Source organism: Lytechinus pictus, chromosome 6 (assembly GCF_037042905.1).
Source record: "Lytechinus pictus isolate F3 Inbred chromosome 6, Lp3.0, whole genome shotgun sequence".
Lineage (NCBI taxonomy): Eukaryota > Metazoa > Echinodermata > Echinoidea > Temnopleuroida > Toxopneustidae > Lytechinus > Lytechinus pictus.
Genome location: NC_087250.1, coordinates 15,486,914 through 15,505,835, shown reverse-complemented (window position 1 = coordinate 15,505,835; position 18,922 = coordinate 15,486,914). Strand labels below are relative to the sequence as shown.

The 18,922-nt window shown below is 35.6% G+C and overlaps 1 protein-coding gene across 1 annotated transcript; it reads right to left on the bottom strand.

The window, feature by feature from the left end:
• Nucleotides 1-8,690: 8,690 nt before the first annotated feature.
• On the bottom strand, nucleotides 8,691-18,719 carry LOC129263234 (titin-like). Its single transcript, XM_064100427.1, has 4 exons — nucleotides 18,542-18,719; nucleotides 13,511-13,546; nucleotides 12,671-12,976; nucleotides 8,691-8,872 (listed from the first exon to the last, which is right to left on the bottom strand). The coding sequence occupies exons 1-4, from the start codon at nucleotides 18,624-18,626 to the stop codon at nucleotides 8,691-8,693; spliced, it is 609 nt and encodes a 202-aa protein (XP_063956497.1). The 5' UTR covers nucleotides 18,627-18,719.
• Between the last annotated feature and the right edge of the window lie 203 nt (nucleotides 18,720-18,922).

Sequence of the window (18,922 nt, the reverse complement as noted above, 5' to 3'; positions counted from 1 at the left end):
TTTTTAGATTTTGTAAATACTGAGAGACTGCAATTACACATGTGAGTTTTTGTGATAATTACTGACGTTGCAATTGGCATTGCATACCGAGTCATTAAACAATTGTAGACAGAAACAGAGATTGCAACTCGCAAGAAAATGTAATACATCTTAATTCTTATTACATATGCATATGTTTTTTTGGTATTAGTCTTGTTTGAGAAAAAGAGGATGTCAAAAAGGTTTGAATGCTACAAAGGCCTCAATAAATATTACACGTAATTCTCTTGATTCCTCTTAATTATGTGAAGAGACTTGTAACAGAAAGAATGAAAAGAAATGAATAGCTGTAATAATAGTTGTAATGTTTTTTGATAGAATCATGAACAGGTTACAGATGATGATGGCACTGTGTTGAAAACTGTTTGATGGAGATGGCGCATCGTTGGATTTGTTTAAAATTAGACCAACAAAGAATCAACGTTACAACAACATTTAACCGATATTAGACAAACATTGAATCAACGTTTACGCCAACGTTGGACTAAGATTGGACTAAAGTTGAATCAACTTTCCATCAACATTGGACCAACATTATACCAACGTTGGATCAACGTCACCCAACGTTGGACCAACATTGGACCAACGCTGCCATACCTGCCTCATCTGGACATAATGATTATGCACTCATGAATATTCATTACATCAGAAAATGACCAAAATTTTAGGTAATATTGCTATAATAATTAGAGTATTTATGTTTATTCAATATTTCAACCATGAAAAGTTTCAGAAAAGTATGTGGCTCCTTTACCATATCATTTATAATCAAAACATATTATTCTAAGTGAAATTTTCAAGGTTATGTGTGGAAAATGATATTAACTGTATTCTGCCAAGTATAGCAAAGTTGCTCTATATATAGGAGTCAATGATAGGATACAGTGGATAGGTGTAGGATGATAGGAATAGGATATAGGATTAGGATGTAGGATTTTAGGATAGGATAAGACATGATGATAAAGATTAGAGTGTAGAGTTGTAGTGGTGGACTTCACCTTGAAACCAATTAATGTTTTGTTAATTACTGCCATACGTTGGAATAACGTTGGAGCAATGTTGGAGCAACGTTGTGACAACGTTGTAACAATGTTGGAGCAATGTTGCCAGACAACGTTGGAGCATTGTTGCTGGACAGCGTTGAACCAACGTTGTAAACATAGTTGGACTGACGATGTATGCACGTGCACGTCCATCGCTGCTGCAACGTTGCCCATCAACGTTGCAGCAACGCTGTTATTGATGACTCAGCCGACATTATACCAACGTTGGAGCATTGATGGTGGACAACGTTGAACTGACGTTGGAAATGTTGTTGGTCTGACGATGTATGGACGTGCACTTCTATCGATGATGCAACGTTGCTTAACAACGTTGTAGCAATGTTGTATTTGACTATTTAGCCAACATTGGATCAACGTTGCCAGACAACGTTGAAACATTGTTGCTGGACAACGTTGAACTGACGTTGGAAATGTTGTTGGTCTGACGATGTATGCGCGTGCACTTCTATCGATGATGCAACGTTTGCCTGCCAACGTTGAGGCAACGTTGGGAAAAAATTTCCCAACGTTGATCCAACGTTGGTCCAACGCTGTATTGTTACCTGGGCAGAGTCCCATAAAAGTTGATCGAGGGCCGATTCCAGTTTAGGAAGAAAAGGGGGATTTTCCCCACCATTGTCCCTCCTTTTGTCCAAGCGTGGGTCCTTATCTCTAAAAGACCGAAGTCTGAAAACAAAGGTTTGAAATTCTGGGGTCATTTAGACCTGCCGACAAGTTTGGCACTCAGTTTAAAACCAATTTACACCCCTTAAATTGTTTTGTATCATATAAGGCTAAATTAAGCAACCTTTCGTGATTTCCTGTTTTAAGTATTACGCACTTTATGAAACCAAATTTGAATTTGCGAGACTCGAGTATTATATAGCAGTTATGAAGTAACACGTTTTTATCCATTATTTTTCAGACACAAGTATCTATATGTTGTTTCAATATCCAGTTAGGACCATCTTTTTGAGATCGGCGTTATTTACAAGTTGTACTTTCAGCTTGGTCTTTTCCCCCCTTATCAATGAACTCAATGAATATTCATCTTGCATTTACGTTATCTATTTGATTAAGATTTGGAAAGTCATATCATTTTTAATTCAATTTGAATTGAAATTCAAGGATAATTGCTCCAAAATGTGATTTCATGTAGGCCTTATAGGGGAAAATTGTGTGTTCGGTGAAAATTCATATACTGTATCTATTGAGAGTTTATTTCCAAAAGAAGTTAGGTCCACTTAATTGTAACTATTCTGAGGAAATACAAGGTTTTTTCTATTTGTCAAAACGGTATTAAAATCAACCTTTCCTACTATCAGGTCTAATTACCATTTCGTCCAACCATCACTTGGAATAGCGGTCATTTATGCTAAATGTCCAGACGGATTAATGTCCGCTTATTCATGGGCGTGCAGATAGGGGGGGCTTCTTCACGACCAAGAAAGAAAAGAAAAGGAAGGGGATAAGGATAAAATATGATATTATTTTCCGAATATTATGTCAAAATCTATCACAAACTTGGATTTTTGTAATAAACAATGTCGAAGTTTTTGCTCGCTCGCTTCGCTCGCTGGCAACTTCTTATTAATTTTACGCGGTAGGCCATATCGAGCCCCCTCAAAATGTGTTGGCTCATTTTGCCACTGCGCTTATTATTTTTCACTTTGTCAAAGAGCTACAAATTTAGTTCATATTAACAGGTCATCTACTCATATAGACTGGGCGATATCAGAACAAGTGAATATTTTCAAAGATGTGTATTAACCTAACTGATAAAAAATACGAAATGGTAAGGTAATTGGGCTAAATGGCAATGGTCGGTAGACGAACTAGGACTAGACCAAAGAGAATGTAGACAAAGTGGGTAAAGACCAAATGGCAATTTGCCCTACGATATGTTGACATTCACTGCTCTCATGCAAGGTATATTGTCCTGGCTTTCCCGCGCGGGGTCCATAATCATGAACCGGAATAACCCCGGGATATCACCTACTTGAGATTTATTAAGGTTTCAATGAATATGGCCATGCATGGTCGTTCGCATCACGGGGGAAGGGTGGGAGCGAGGGGCAGTTGCCCCTCCCCCTTCCGATTTTTTTAAAATTTACTTACCAATGTGTGCACGAAATTCTTCGATTTCAATTTAGAAAATGCAAAAACAATCCCATGACAATCTCAGTCGCTCCGGTCCCTAGCTAGCTTTCGTGTTCTTTCGAAACAGTCTATCGGTCTCACCCCCCCCCCCCTCCCCGGAAAAAAATGCGTACGGCCATGATTACTACAATTGGACTTCGTAACTAAATACATATAAGAATTATCAAACTACATCAAATATTTGTAAACCTTAATGATATATGGCTGTATAATGAGTAATTTTATGTTAATTTTGAAGAATCTAATATCATTTGCTGTTGGACAGGCTGATAATGCCGTAAAGGTCAATCATGTTTACCAGTGCCCTTTTGGTGAAAGTCAACAATAGACTTCCTAGATGTGTCTTTGTTTGTTCAAAATTTTGTATGACCCAGAAACGGTTTCACTTTAACTCATACCCGGGGTCATTTTTTTGTCTTCTTCTTTCTTTTTTTTAATACTTTTTTTACGGAGAATGGCCTCGATCTGGCCCGGGATATCTCCGCTTTTATAAGAGTGCTCGATAAATATGAATATTTGAAGAATAAAAGTTGAAAATTTATAGGTTTTTTTTTCGAGACTAGATTCTCAAGATTAATTTATTTATTCATTATATATATATTATGTTGGTTTATTGATAATTTATTCATTCTTTTATAATGTTGTTTATTACAGATCTTCACCGAAGCTAGCTTGCTAAGCTATATACATATGATGCAGTGATATTTGTTGGTTAATATTGTAAAGTGAACTTATATAAATATCTCCTTGAAAGGTGTTGAACAGGAAATGGGAATAGAGAATAACGGCAGGCGTGACTCAAATCGCAGTTCCCTAGAGCTATACTGCCTTTTGGCAGGTTGAAAGAAAATGTCCTGTCGGGATCGAACCCCGGCCCCAGAAGAGCACACTGCTGCCTGAACCACTAGACTCGATCAGATTGCCGAATAGATAAACAGAACTTCATCCTCACTAAGCAATTCCTTTGTCGGGTGTCGGTGATTTCTTTTTCATCATCTAATAATCAATGAGCTGCCATTGTATTAGCATAGACCACCCCCCCCCCATCCGGATCCAGAGATATGCTAACAACAATTTTGTTTACTTATTATATTTCTCGAACAAAACAACCATTAATGTCAAGTCTATCTTACTTAAATATGACCCAAAAAGGCCTGAAAATGTTATGTTTTGCAACAGAATTATTGATGGCTATTTATGTTACCAGATAATAATATAGTTAGTGCATTTTTATGATCATATTGTGATAAAAACGTCAGGGATAAGGATATATTTGCCCCGTCTTTCCCGCAGTCTTTTCACAGCGCGGAGGCATTTCAATTCCCGCAACGTATACCTATAGCCCGTGTTGAGTGCAGCACAATGCATGTGGATCAATTTCATGCTGAATGAAATAACAACATGGCTGGGGTTCGAACCCACAACCATCTATTTCAAAGTCAGAAGACTAATTCACTGGGCCACAATGCCCCAAGTCCGGATCTGGACAGGGGAGTGTCTCTTCTATATTAGGAAAGTCCGCTCAGCGACCCACAACGGATTGAAGAACCCAGTAAATGACTTGAAAATGCACGTCGAATGTTAAAGGTCAAGTTCACCCCAGAAAAATGTTAATTTGAATAAATAGAGAAAAGGGACAATATAGATTTTAGATATATAAAATCAACCGCATTTATCCAAATTAGTTTTACATGCTCTCGGAAATACACAATTATTTATTTATTGGAATGGATATAAAATGTTATCTTTAAGGTGGACCGACGTCATGATCCCGGCCCTTTACTTAAATCTCTTCATTGGCTCCCTTTAAAGAAGAGAATTGTCTTTAATTTACTTCTTTTTGTCTTCTAAGGGTGCGTTTATCCGCCACTTTTTTACCCTATAATCATGATTCCAATCATGATTCAAATCACGATTCTGCAGAATCACGATTGCGTTTAGTCGAAATTGAATATAATCATGATTAGAATCACAAACATGAACTACGAAAAAAAGGGCGTTTGGAAAGACGTTTCTGCAGAATCACGTACGAAAATGTTCGGATAAACGATATCGTGATTTGAATCATGATTATATGACGTCATTGTGTCGAGCTATTTCCGGTTCTTGCCAAGGCGCGCGCCCCACGTTGTCACATCACATGTACGTCGCCGACCTCCAATTAAGTGTCCAACGTTGACCTATACTTCCTGGGTCAAACTGCGCACTGTGATGCGCACTGGATCGGTCCGAATCCGAGGAGAAACAGCGTTGGAACGAAGGTCGTCTAAACCCTGATTCTGTAGTAATTGTGATTCATGTTTGTGATTTGAATCATGATTCCAATCATGATTCAAATCACGATTCTGGCTTGAGGTCGGATAAACGCAGCCTAAACCTTTAATAACCAGATGCCAAAATATATCAAAGATATAGCCTTGCTTCCCATAGACCAACTCGCCCTAATCTCCGTTCATCTAAAGACCCATATTTACTTGCCATACCCAAAACTCGTACAAAAACAGGTGATCGCACATTTAGTGTTACTGCTTCTAAAGAATGGAACAACATCCCCACTTTCATTAAATCATCAAACTCTTCAGATCAATTTAAGAAACTTCTAAAAACATACCTCTTTTCCTATTAATTTCTTTTGCGTGTATTTGTATTGTAATTATTATGTACTTTTGTTTTAAATCGTTTGTAAACGCTGTGATATAGTTAACTACGGAGAGCGTACTAAATGCTAGTTATTATTATTTATCATTATTAGGCATTTCTTCTCTGTATCATTGATATCAAACAGTCATAGGGAGACAGCAACAACCGCCGCTGGTCAGTTCACTCTAACATTAAAGGGGAATCCAGCCATAGACATAAAATGTTGTGTTTGAAAAGAGAACAATAAATAAAACAGAACTGTGACAGTTTGAAAGAAATCGGACAAGCAATGCGAAAGTTATGGCTGCTTTAAAATTGAGATCCCTAAGACTATGTAGATTTCAAATTGGCAACTGGGTAAGTAAATTATGACAAGGGGCAAGGACAACTTTCACATTGGCCATGGACTTTATTATCAAGGATTTGTGGCTTTTTCATAAGTACACATTCCCCAGGGACAATAATCGAAATATAACCCAGGTAATTTTTTTATGTCCTCATGGAAGAAAAATGTAATTTGAAGTAAAACTTTTGAAAAAAAAATGACATATTAGGTATTAAAGCATATATGCGGCCAATTTGAAGTCTGCATGGGTATAATGATTTTCAATTTTTACAACTTATTGAAAATTCATAACTTTCTAATTATTTGTTTGATATTGTTCAAACTTTCACCTATCAACTTGTCTAATTTTTCTTTTTCTTCCAAAAACGATTTTTTATTTTGGTTGGATTCCCCTTTAAAGCCAATAGTCTTGAGAAGGTACCAGCTCAAGACATGTAATAAACTTATTCAAGATTCAATGATTTATTTAAAAATGTGATCGCAGCTGAATTGACAAATACATATAAAAAAAAGAATAAGACTACAAATGAAATTAACAATTAGCAATATACAAAACAATAAAGAAATTACAAAAGCAATTACAAATATACATTCAAAATAATGGTTTACTCAAGATAATATAGCAAATGTGAAATTATTTATGAAAATTTATGAAAGATACACAGTATTATGTTGTTTTTTGGAGAAAAAAAAAACCCATTCCTTCTTCGTTCCTGGATTTCTGCTCCTTTGAAATGCAACTCTGGGAACTCTTTTGTTTTAGGGTGCAACTTTGTAGTCTAAGGGGCTTTTTCCGGTCACAACTATGGGTTAAGTTAGCTATATACATTGTGTAGGCCAACCATTCCGTGGTTCTGATGGTGCAAAGTTGTAATCTTGTTTAGAGAGGTGCCTTTTGAACTTTTGAACAAATGATACACTGTTAAGTGTGCAAAGTTTTACATTTTTCTAACGGGTGGAAACTGGTATTTCCGGGTGCACCTTTTTCAATTTGGTTGCGAGGTTGCAATTTGTCTATTTACGAATATAGGCTATTCATATAACTACATGTATATATAACTTTTTAGTTTGTAATAAATAGGTATATATTAAGCTATTTATATAGCTATGTAGGATTTTCAATTAGGTTGCAATATCCAGATTAGTGCCACCATTATTGCAAACTTAAACATCATACAAGATGCAGCATTTGACAATATATATATATAGAGAGAGAGGGGGAGAACAATGATAGTTTTTTTGTACAATTATTGAAAATAGGTGAAGAGCGCCCTCTAGATCCACATCCAATGCACAGGTGGTCCATCGACCTAGTTGTTGGTCTGGATGGTGTAGTCAGACCGTCTCTTAATGTACAACAGCTTGTGGTTTCCCTCCCCTAAACACGTGAATACAGCAACTGCAGATACGATATGGTTAAAAGGTAGCAACACAAAATTTTGATGAAAATAATATGAAGAAATATACACAAAACATATAATGAGACAATGAGTATATATTTCGAAGTTAAAATATTCCCGCAGGAAGAAGTATAAATATGTTTAGCATTATATTGACTGTCATCTCCAAACCATCGAATGGAACACGTTAGAAAGGTAACGAACGGGGATTTTCACATTATCGTTATTATTATTAATATTATCATCATCATTATTATTATTATCATTATTATTATTATTAATATTGTTGTTGTTGTTGTTGTCATAATTATTACTAGTATTATGTGTTATAATTATTATTATCATTATTATGACTGCTACTACTCCTACTACTACTACTACCACTACTGTAGTAGTAGAATCCGTTGTGGTGGTAGTAGTAGTAGTAGAAGTAGTAGTAATGAGTAGTAGTAGTAATAGTAGTAGTAGTAGTAGTAGTATTTATTTTCTTTTTGCCCGGAGAGAAAATTCAAGATTGCGATTTGTATTCATGCTAACGATTTTATTTTGTAATTAGATCGTTCACTTGTTTGTCCTTGTTTTTTTCTGAAAGCCTTTAATGTTGACTACATGTAGGACAGAAGCAAGAAACGAAGAGGGCGTCAACACATCATTGTTGTTGAAATAATTGGAAACCTTATTATCCCATATTTATATGTCAGCATACATAGCTTTTAACAAGGGGAGCTGGTTTAGCTTTGGCAATTAAAAATAAACACGAAAAAGGGTTTTCACTACAAAATGAAGATGGTGCACTTTTTATAAAGTAAGTTTGGTCAAGGATTTTTTTTTAATTCACTACAAAATTTAGGTAATTTTTCGTTACATATCTGCTTTTCAGCGTAACTACCACATTTTCAGGTGTGCAGCTGCCTGTGTTGAATACACACGCAGCACCCCTCGGGTCAATCTTGAGAGTGATTTAGCACCCCCCCCCCACCCCTCTTCCTAGGGCCATGTAGGGTTAACAGTCATTGTCCATGTCTATTTCAAAAGTCTAGAATCCGAATTAGAATGAGACACCTACCCGATAAAAACAAGAAATTCCAGAACAGCGACGATCGACAAGATTGGAACAGCGATAAGAAAATTCCTTCTCCATTCCTGTTCCCCTGCATCAGGGTCAGTGGGGCAATCTGTGCAGTTCTCTGGTGGACATGGCTGGCCCGTGGACGGCTGTTCGGATGGTGGCTGTGTTTGAGGTCCTGGGTAGGTAAACAAGTACGTAAAACAGCTTATCTCGTATAACATTAGTTGATTGATTGATAGAGAGACAGATTGATTGTTTGATTGATTGATTGAATGATTGATTGATTGATTGATTGATTGATTGATTGATTGATTGATTGATTGATTGGTTGGTTGATTGATTGATTGATTGATTGATTGATTGATTGATTGATTGATTGATTGATTGGTTGGTTGATTGATTGATTGATTGATTGATTGATTGATTGATTTATTGATTGATTGATTGATTGATTGATTGATTGGTTGATTGTTTGATTGGAAGATGGACTGATTGATTGATTGTTTGATTGGAAGATGGACTGATTGATTGATTGTTTGATTGGAAGATGGACTGATTGATTGATTGTTTGATTGGAAGATGGACTGATTGATTGATTGTTTGATTGGAAGATGGACTGATTGATTGATTGTTTGATTGGAAGATGGACTGATTGATTGATTGTTTGATTGGAAGATGGACTGATTGATTGATTGTTTGATTGGAAGATGGACTGATTGATTGATTGTTTGATTGGAAGATGGACTGATTGATTGATTGTTTGATTGGAAGATGGACTGATTGATTGATTGTTTGATTGGAAGATGGATTGATTAATTGTTTGATTGGAAGATGGACTGATTGATTGATTGTTTGATTGGAAGATGGACTGATTGATTGATTGTTTGATTGGAAGATGGACCGATTGATTGATTGTTTGATTGGAAGATGGACTGATTGATTGATCGATTGATTGAAAGATAGATAGATAGATTGTTTGATTGATTGATTGAATGAATGAATGAATGATAGATTGAATGAAAAATAGACTGATTGATTGGTTTATTAATTGATTGATATATCGATTAATTGACTGATTGATTGATTGGATTGATTGATTCATTCATTCATTGATTCGATTGATTGAAAGATGAACTGATTGATTGATCGATTGAATGATATCGCAGGGCACTACGGGAGATCAGTGTACTGCTGAGTGGGCTACCCTGGTTAATTATATTTGAAATGAAATTATGAAATAAATAACAATTGATAAATAGATTTACTGATTAATTGCTTGGTTGTTTAATTGATCGATTAGTTGATTGATTGACTGACTGATTCATGTTTTTTTTCCCATCATCGCTCCCTTTGTGTCATGCAGAATGACATTATGATCATCTCAAATATAGGTTTACAACTTTTGTCCCGGAAAGACGCTTCACTATCACTGATAAATAGTTCATTGGTCATTATGTTAGGGACGTTCCTTTAAATTTCATATATTTTTTTATTCAAACGCTCTTGTATGAAATTTGTCATTTATTGTAAATATTTCAGCTCAGGCATAACTGAGTGCCCATTATACAAGTTCTTATGCTGATTATACAAGATCTTTTTGTTAGCGAGGAAGTGCATAAATGAAAGAGGATTATTGACGTTATCTCGAAATATATCTATATATTTTGGAATAAAAAAGAATAAATGCAATGCAATCAATTCAAATATTTTTTTTTTGGGGGGTAGACTTATCTTGTCGAACAAAATAATTATATCCGCTAATTGTCGAAAATGAAATCTGAATTTAAAGTGGGGGGTAAAGAAAGGGCGCACAGTGGGCCAGAATGAACCCAAAGTGCGCCAAAACCCATTATTCACACATTTGTACGATTAAATTTGGTAGATAGGGGGTAATTTCACCCGTAGAATTCAATAAAAGCATTTTCAAATATTGATGACGTCGTTAAAATACTGTTTGCTGATTGGCTGTTAACAAATGAGAAGAACTTACATATTTCTAATTCTACAATAAGTTTCAAATTTTCAGAAACTAGTTTTAGAGAAATTTCAGCAATAATTAGGCATATTAGCAAACAGCAAACACACAAACAGGCAAACAAACAAGAAAAATCTGTGCTCGGGGTACAAATAATTCAATTGGTGACTTGAGTATCGTTTAAAGAGGGCGCCCTACCATGAATCCGGAATTGTAAAATTCAAAGTGAAATTGAAAAAAAAAATGGAAAGGAGTATTTTCATTCCCTGGGTACAATGATTAACCACACCTCATGAATTAAAATGGATTGATACCAGAAGTGGACAGTGAAATCTTTAAAGTAATGATTCCAGTGATAAATAATAGAGGCCGGGTCCTCTGCATGTTAATCAGTACAAGGCCCTACAAGGCCTACCTATTTCACCAAGAACGGCGGATACAAAGTTATTCCGAATCAGAGTCTCTCTATCTCACCAACTATTATGTCTTTGGTGAGTGGATCTTTTAGCATACTTTGAACATCAGAGGGAAGAGGGTGTGATTGTTGTACTCTTAAAATCTTGCTACTAATCACAATGTCACCTGTTACCATTAGTCTGTGGAATACATATAAAGTCAATGAGAGTCATAAACCAAACAATCCTTGAAATGATAATATACACTACCTTCTTGATCGATACTAACAATTATAGCAAATTTAGAGTGAGCCAAGAGATAAACGAATTCATACGTGTATGTGAAATTACAAACCTTTTTTTTTTTGGGGGGGGGCGGATAAATACTAATAATGATAATGCAACTTATGCATGTAATAGAGCCCACGTATATCCCATCTCTGCCCTATACACATTTTCATATTTTGTCAGAAAACTGCGTGAGACCTATCACATCCCTAGTCATGTGTGTTATATGGATATACAGTAGCCCCTACTTGGTTTATGAACAACAAAACAAATATATAATCTTACCCGGGAATCTTGCCTTAAGAATTAATCTTCTCAGGATGACAGCATATCAGATATGGAACACGGGGTGGAACAGTTTGGCATCAAAATGAAGTTGTGTTACATGTATTATTATATAGTTAGTGGAATTGGACATGAGAGCTTGCCTTTACGTATGTTTAACGAAAATATTTTAAAGGCAGACACCAGTCACAAGAGCCAGGCACATGAGCCAGACATCCCCCCCCCCTCTCTCTCTCTCTCTCTCCCAGCACGCGACGGGGACTCTATGATGTCACCCGCAACGTTCGACACGCGCATAATGGGACACTAACTTGGAACGATTTTTGTGATAAATACGGCGAACATGTGGTTGGAAAATTGGTTATATCTCCAGAAAATGCACGTATATGCAGCTAAATCTGGTATCAGTGTAAAGCGTGAACTATAACAAAGACCGTCATGGTATTTACAGAGCAGCAATCGGCAGCAATTTGTAAAAGAAATGCTCATGAAAAAAAAAATTGCTAAAACCCCCCATTGTCAAATGGTTTCGTCCAAAATTGCCTCTGAAGGGATTATCATTTTATCTTGAAAATCTTTGATCACTGAAAACGATCATTTATCAAAGAGCACAGTGAATTAGAAATAAATTGAGCAATCCGTTTTGTTAAAACAGTGAAATATCTAAAAACGTGTCATTTACACATGCGGTAGCCGTAAAGAGTCATTTTCCGGTAATATTGAATAAAAATGAGCAACTAATAATCAATTTAATTGAGAAATATTGTATGGAGGCATTCTACAGGTTCTTATCTTTGCTTAGAACATGAAAAAAACAAAATTTGGTTCATGACCAAAAAACAATTTTGGCGCACTTTTGCTCTCTCCTGGCCCACTATGGGGCGGTGCAAAGAACGAGTTCTAAATTTAATGTAATTGTATAAAATCACCATGGGCGTCGAGCAAAGTATTTTGTATTTTGGGGCGCAACAATAGATGTCCCCTATGAAAAAAAAGGATATTCCTTTGCTCCGACGGCCATGGAACTTACTCATATTTGTTGTCTGGCTGACTTCTGGGCTTCTACCTCCTTCCACACCCGAACAGTGAAGGATTCTAACATTTATGGCGTAGAGGGCGTCATGGACAAGTCTATCAACTGTGAACCCGAAGACGTCGGCATCGTCATCATAGGCAACGAAACCGACACTCGTCCACTCCGTCGATGTCGGAGGTTTGAGTTCGACGATGTAGCCGCATACGGGGCCGTCGCCGGTGTAATCTTTATTCCATTCTATCTCGATTGTCGAGGAAGTTACGTTCTCAATTCGAGGGCGAGATGATAGCCGTGGCAAGGCTAGAATTGTGGAGGAAAAATAGAAAATTAATTATAGCAAATATAGGAATTAATCATAGACCAAATGAAAAAAAATAAAGGAATTAATTACAGGCCTTATGAACAAATTATAGGTATTGATTATAGACCTAGTAAATGAAATAAATTTGTTAATTACAGGCCTAATGAATAAAATGAAGGTATTAATGGTATGTCTATAATAAGCCTAATATATAAAAATAGAATTGATTATAGGATTTATGAATAAAATGAAGGCATTGATTATGGCTAAATGAATCAAAGGCATAATGCATTAAAGAAATGTGTTAATTATATAGGCCCAATGAATAAAATAAGCATACGCCTAATGAATAAAATAAAGGTATTAATTATGGACCTAATAAATAAATAAAGGTGTTGATAAATGCCGAATATATGCCTAACAATCCAACAGCCCCCCCCCCCCAATACTCGAATGAAAAGAAAAAAAAGTAATACATATAGTAATAAGCAAATAAATATCTCATCCAAATTGGTATATTACGGTATACTTACTTGGATCCAACGGGTTCTTGCAAAGATATAGAAACACTGCAAAACAAACACCATATAAAACAATTAATGACTAATTCTTAGAACCTTCATTCCACATTCACTTCTGAAGTCCTAATTGCGATGGAAAAGGCACGTACTTTTTGTTTTAAATAATGTTTTATTCTATTCCTCTCTCATATCAATAAGTTTACAATCACAATTCATATTTGTACATGTGTATAAACAAAGAAATAATGTTATCAATGAGATTGCAAACAGGTTTTCAGAATTATTACTAATTAAATAGAACTGCCCAATTTCTTTTACCTAACAATGTGAAGACAAAGATATATCGATCGACAAATAAAAACAGACTTTGTAATCGTTGACTTTTTTTTTCTTTAACAGAATAGAATAATCTCATTTGCACATAATTGTACAAGATTTTTTTTTTAATGGATAAAAGATGTGTTTTTAAAGATTAATTAGAGGAAGATCATTTTGCCCCCAAACCCCCTCCCCCCCCCCCCCCATCACTCTCCCCAAACAACCACACACACAATATGTGATTTGGAGATCACATAGATACAATCTTGCTGGATATATTAAAGAGCGCAATCACTTTAGCTACCAAACTGCGTTTTGCGCCATGTAAGTAAATTAATGCATGCGCTTCAAAATCAATTGATCAAAAACGGGAACTGTAGCCATTCATCTATTTTTTAACATTAAAGGAAAAGTCCACCCCAACAAAAAGTTCTTTGGAATGTATAAAAAGAGAAAAGTCCAACAAGCGTAACACTGAAAATTTCATCACAATCAGATGTAAAATAAAAAAAGTTATGACTATCTTAAATTTCGCTTAGTTTCACAAAATAGTTATATGCACATCCTGGTCTGTATGAAATGAGGGGACTGATGACGTCATCCACTCACTATTTCTTTTGTAGTTTATTATATGGAATATGAAATATTCTAACTTTCCCTCATTGCCATGTGAAAGAAAGTTGTATTCCTCTCTGAACATGTGGAATTACCATTTTAAAAACATTTTGCGGTTCAGTCAAGTTGATCTTTGTCAAATTTGTTGAAATTGAAATATTGTACATTTCAAACAATACAAAACAAAAGAAATAGTAAGTGACGAATATCATCGACTCTCTCATTTGCCTGTCACTGACTTGTTCATATAACTATTTTATGAAAAATAAGCCAAACTTTAAAATTTCATAACTTCCTTATATTACATCCGATTTTAGTGAAATTTTCAGTGTTGTATTTGTTGGATTTTTCTCTATTGATTCAAATCAACATTTTTCTGGGTTGAAATTGACCTTTAAATATCAACATTGAAATAACTCAAAGTTAAAAAAAATCTTCAGGAATTTCATCTATTTCAGATTGAAATCCCTGAGTATGACGGTGAAACACGGATTAAAGAGCGGGCGGGATTGACCCCCAAATTATAATCAAATTGCCTAAATTCAACAAATTATTTCTTATGCATACAATGAATAATACTTCAAATCAAATTTGAATACAAAAGAATTGGTCCCATTATTGGGGTGCAGCATAATTATGCTAAATGTATGTATAGGCCTACACACGCACTTTATCCTCAATAAATCCACAAAGATGTTTACATGATATTCGATATTTTTGTAATACCCCTGCAGCTGCCTTATTTTATGACCGCAAAACGCCTCTTTACACATTTACTTGCATACAATTAGGTTTTCCTCGATTATGAGGCAAATCAATCTCAATAGATTTGACCTCGTACTAATTCCTCACCTATGAGGCCTTTATAAAAAATATGAAGGAAATAACGCTATTCGTAATACATTCAAATGTATATCTGTAAACAATAGATCGAGGCCTGGTGTAAAGAGCTTTTGCCATAAAAACATCTCTGGCAAATAAACAAAAACTTTGGCAAACTAAATTATGCCATTGATAAAAACACTGGCAAAAAATTGCCAGAGCTTTTATTTCATGCAACAGACCCCGGTGAACAACTTACAGAATTAAACTAAACATTTCTAATAATGGGGCGTTCCAAGAAACTTGCGATCACTTTTAAGTCTATTTTTATTTATTAATTTCGTCTTTATTTAACATGGTAGCCCCATCAGTAATTACAATACTGTTATACTAGGAGGCCCTGCATAACGTAAAATACATATACTTAAATATACATGAAAAACATCCAATGGTGATATGAAAGATCAGTAAAAAAAATCAATTGGAGGCTGTGACTGCAATAAATGTTCATGTTTGGTTAAATTATGGTCAACGAAAATATAATAACAAAACAGTTAATTTTAAGGCTACTAAACTAACAAATTAAGTGTAAGAAAATAAAAGACGTTGGTAGGAGCAATGGCGGCGGAAGCCCCAAAAATTTTGGGGGGACCAGCAAAAAATTTTGACAAGCAAAAAAAAAAAAAAAGGTTATCAACCAAAATTTTAGGGGGGACCAACAAAAAAATTTGACAAGCAAAAAAAAAAAAAAGGTTATCAACTAGACTTTTAGGGGGGATCGCCCCCCCCACCTCAAATTTAGGGGGGACATGTCCCCCCCCCCCGCCCCCCCCCCGCTTCCGCCGCCTATGGGTAGGAGCAAATGCAGTCTAAACTAGTTATATAAACTTGTTATGTTACAATAAGTTGCTTTCAGATATAATATTAATGAATATTTACCAGTTGAACTTAAGGTCGTTCTTTGAAAGAGCATTTAAACAAAGTTTTAAAGATTTAAACAACAATGTTAAAATCTTAAGCACTACATTCTTGTGATTGAACATTGCTACTTTAGTTTTGAACATAATGTTGAAAGTTTGATACCTTTATATCTGTTCACACAGTAAACCAGGTTGAATAGCGCGTTTGCATTGTGGTACGTAAATACACAGTGAACACACTGTCAACATACTCTGGACACACTGTAAAAATACCATAAACACAGTGTTAACATACTGTGAACACACTGTGATCATATCATTTATACGCTGTAACACAATGAACACACCGTTAACAGTTTGTAAACACACCGTGAACACCTTGTAAACATACTGTGAACACACTGTAACACTATGAACACACTGTAAACAGACTGAACAGTCAACCAGGTTGAATAATGCGTTAAAAACACAGTAAAAACACTCTGAACATACTGTGAACACACTCTGAACACACCGTACAAACCTTGTAAATATACTGTTAACACACTGTGATCACACTGATTATGCACTTTAACACTATGAACACACTGTAAACAGAGTGAAAACGCTGCGCATATTCTCTTAACACATCGTGAATACAATTTAAACACACTTTGGAAACATAGTGAACACAAATAAGCGAGCAATTCCTAGATTTTACCAGCCGATGAAAGTGTAAAAGAAGAGATTGAAAGTGGCATTCACCAGGGTGCAGTCTTTGCACCAATTTTGTTTTTACTGTTTCAGGCAGTATGTTATTAAAACACTGGATATTGTATTGAACACACTGTGATCAAACTGTTAATACACTGTAGCACTATGAACACACTGTAAACAGACTGAACACACTGTGAACTTCTGTGAACACTGGTAAAATGTAGGACTTGCTCGCTTATGTGTGTATGTTTTACTCAAAAGAGTGTGTATGCAGTGTGCTTACAGTGTGTTCAGAGTGTTCACAGTGTGTTCACATCGTGTTTACAGTGTTGACTTGGAACATCTCTTTGTATTAACGGGATAGCCCGCATCGTTCTTTGTATTAATCAACAATATCGGCAGATTTTCCTGCAATCATTATAATTCAAATTGGACAGAAAAACACTATCTTTCAAATATTTGTCAACAATAAGAATCTTCATCATTCTGCAGAGATCGCATTCTAACTAAACGATGAGAAAGAAAATAGTTGAGAATAGGACTTAGCTCCCAACTACCTGTTCCAGTGATCGTTAAGTCGTGCGTAAAATTACTAGCAGCTCTGTGAAAACAGTCCCACGAGCCTCCACAAGATGTTTTTTTTTTTTTATGATTCTGTTTTCACACCGTTGAATTAACAATACGATGTGATCAATTTGAATTGAACTATAAATAAGCCAAAAAGCAAGTACGCACATGTTTCCGTTTAATGAGGTTTACTCACAGGGAGAGGCATAAATGGCATATGAAGCGAGTTGATTTTGCTTTTCAAACAACAGGGCAATCACTGTAGCAATCACTTTGCAGACGCTTTCTATAACACAGAGAATCTTCTGTCAAAGGCCCTTCATAACAAAGCAGTCTTTGTCGAAATAGGTGAATCAAAACAGCAGTGTCGTCCTGGACTCTGGACAAACTACATATTTGCATTTATTTTCCGGTAAATCTTAAGACGATGTGCTGTCCCGCTACAATAACCTTCGACAATGACCTCTAATCTGTCCAATGTGATTTGACGGGCATTTTCAATAGATTCTCAACTTGACGTTGCAGGAGGCGTCTGCGAAGTGAATGCTAAGGTACGTTACCGTGGAGGTTGTTACAGCCGTCATTAAAAAATTATGTTTTTGTTTTAATGTATTGTAAATATGTTTGTACTCTCATACCCCGAGAGGGGTTCGATAGAGTCAATAAAATCTTACAATCTTACTGTAAAAAGAAAATAGTCATATCGGGAGGAGAGACGGGTGGGTCATAGTGATAGTTCGCTTTTCGCCTCCCGGGCATAGGTGACGCCAAACATGTAGCAATGATAATAGAAATGATAATGCTAACAATGACATTGATAATAATAATAATAATGATATGACAATGATAACAATAAAAATAAGTATATACGCCCACCATCACACTATAGGTGGAGTGGGGTAGCATTTGAAGAAAATAATGATAAAGGCCTACTCATATATTGTACGCGATCCGATGAAAAAGAATGCTAATTTTGTATACACAAAAAGCGCGACCGTAACTGGAATAGATGGATACAAAATACAATTTTTTTAAAGAAATATACGTATATGCACGCGATAGCAAATAAAAAAATATTTATAATGAAATGATGTTGGTTGCTTACCACTTAACACGATAATGGTGGCTAGTAACAGAAAATAGCAAATACCATGACAACAGTTTTGGCAACGCTTTCCGCTATCCGCCATGATGGGTTGTTAAATAATGCTTTATCCCGAAATAACTAACAACAAATATTATTCAGGTTCCACTAAGCTTTCTACCGTATTTCAACGAATGAGATTTTCTTTGCAAGACGACAATGAAAATGACCCCGAATAGACCATCATAAAATGGAGCCCAAAAAGGCGGCAGTACAATGCTAAGTTTGTTTTATGAGAGATATGCAAACTCGTATATGGGAATGTATGTTTATCATATAAATCTGAAAATAGATATGATACTTGCGGGGAATTCACTTTTTATCACTGACAACTATGACACT

Coding starts and splice junctions, on each gene's coding strand:
- LOC129263234 (XM_064100427.1), bottom strand. CDS start 18,626: ATGGCGGATAGCGGAAAGCGTTGCCAAAACTGTTGTCATGGTATTTGC. Junction 13,547..18,541: donor CACCATTATCGTGTTAAGTG/GTAAGCAACCAA, acceptor TTTGTTTTGCAG/TGTTTCTATATCTTTGCAAG. Junction 8,873..12,670: donor CAGCCAGACAACAAATATGA/GTAAGTTCCATG, acceptor TTACCTACCCAG/GACCTCAAACACAGCCACCA.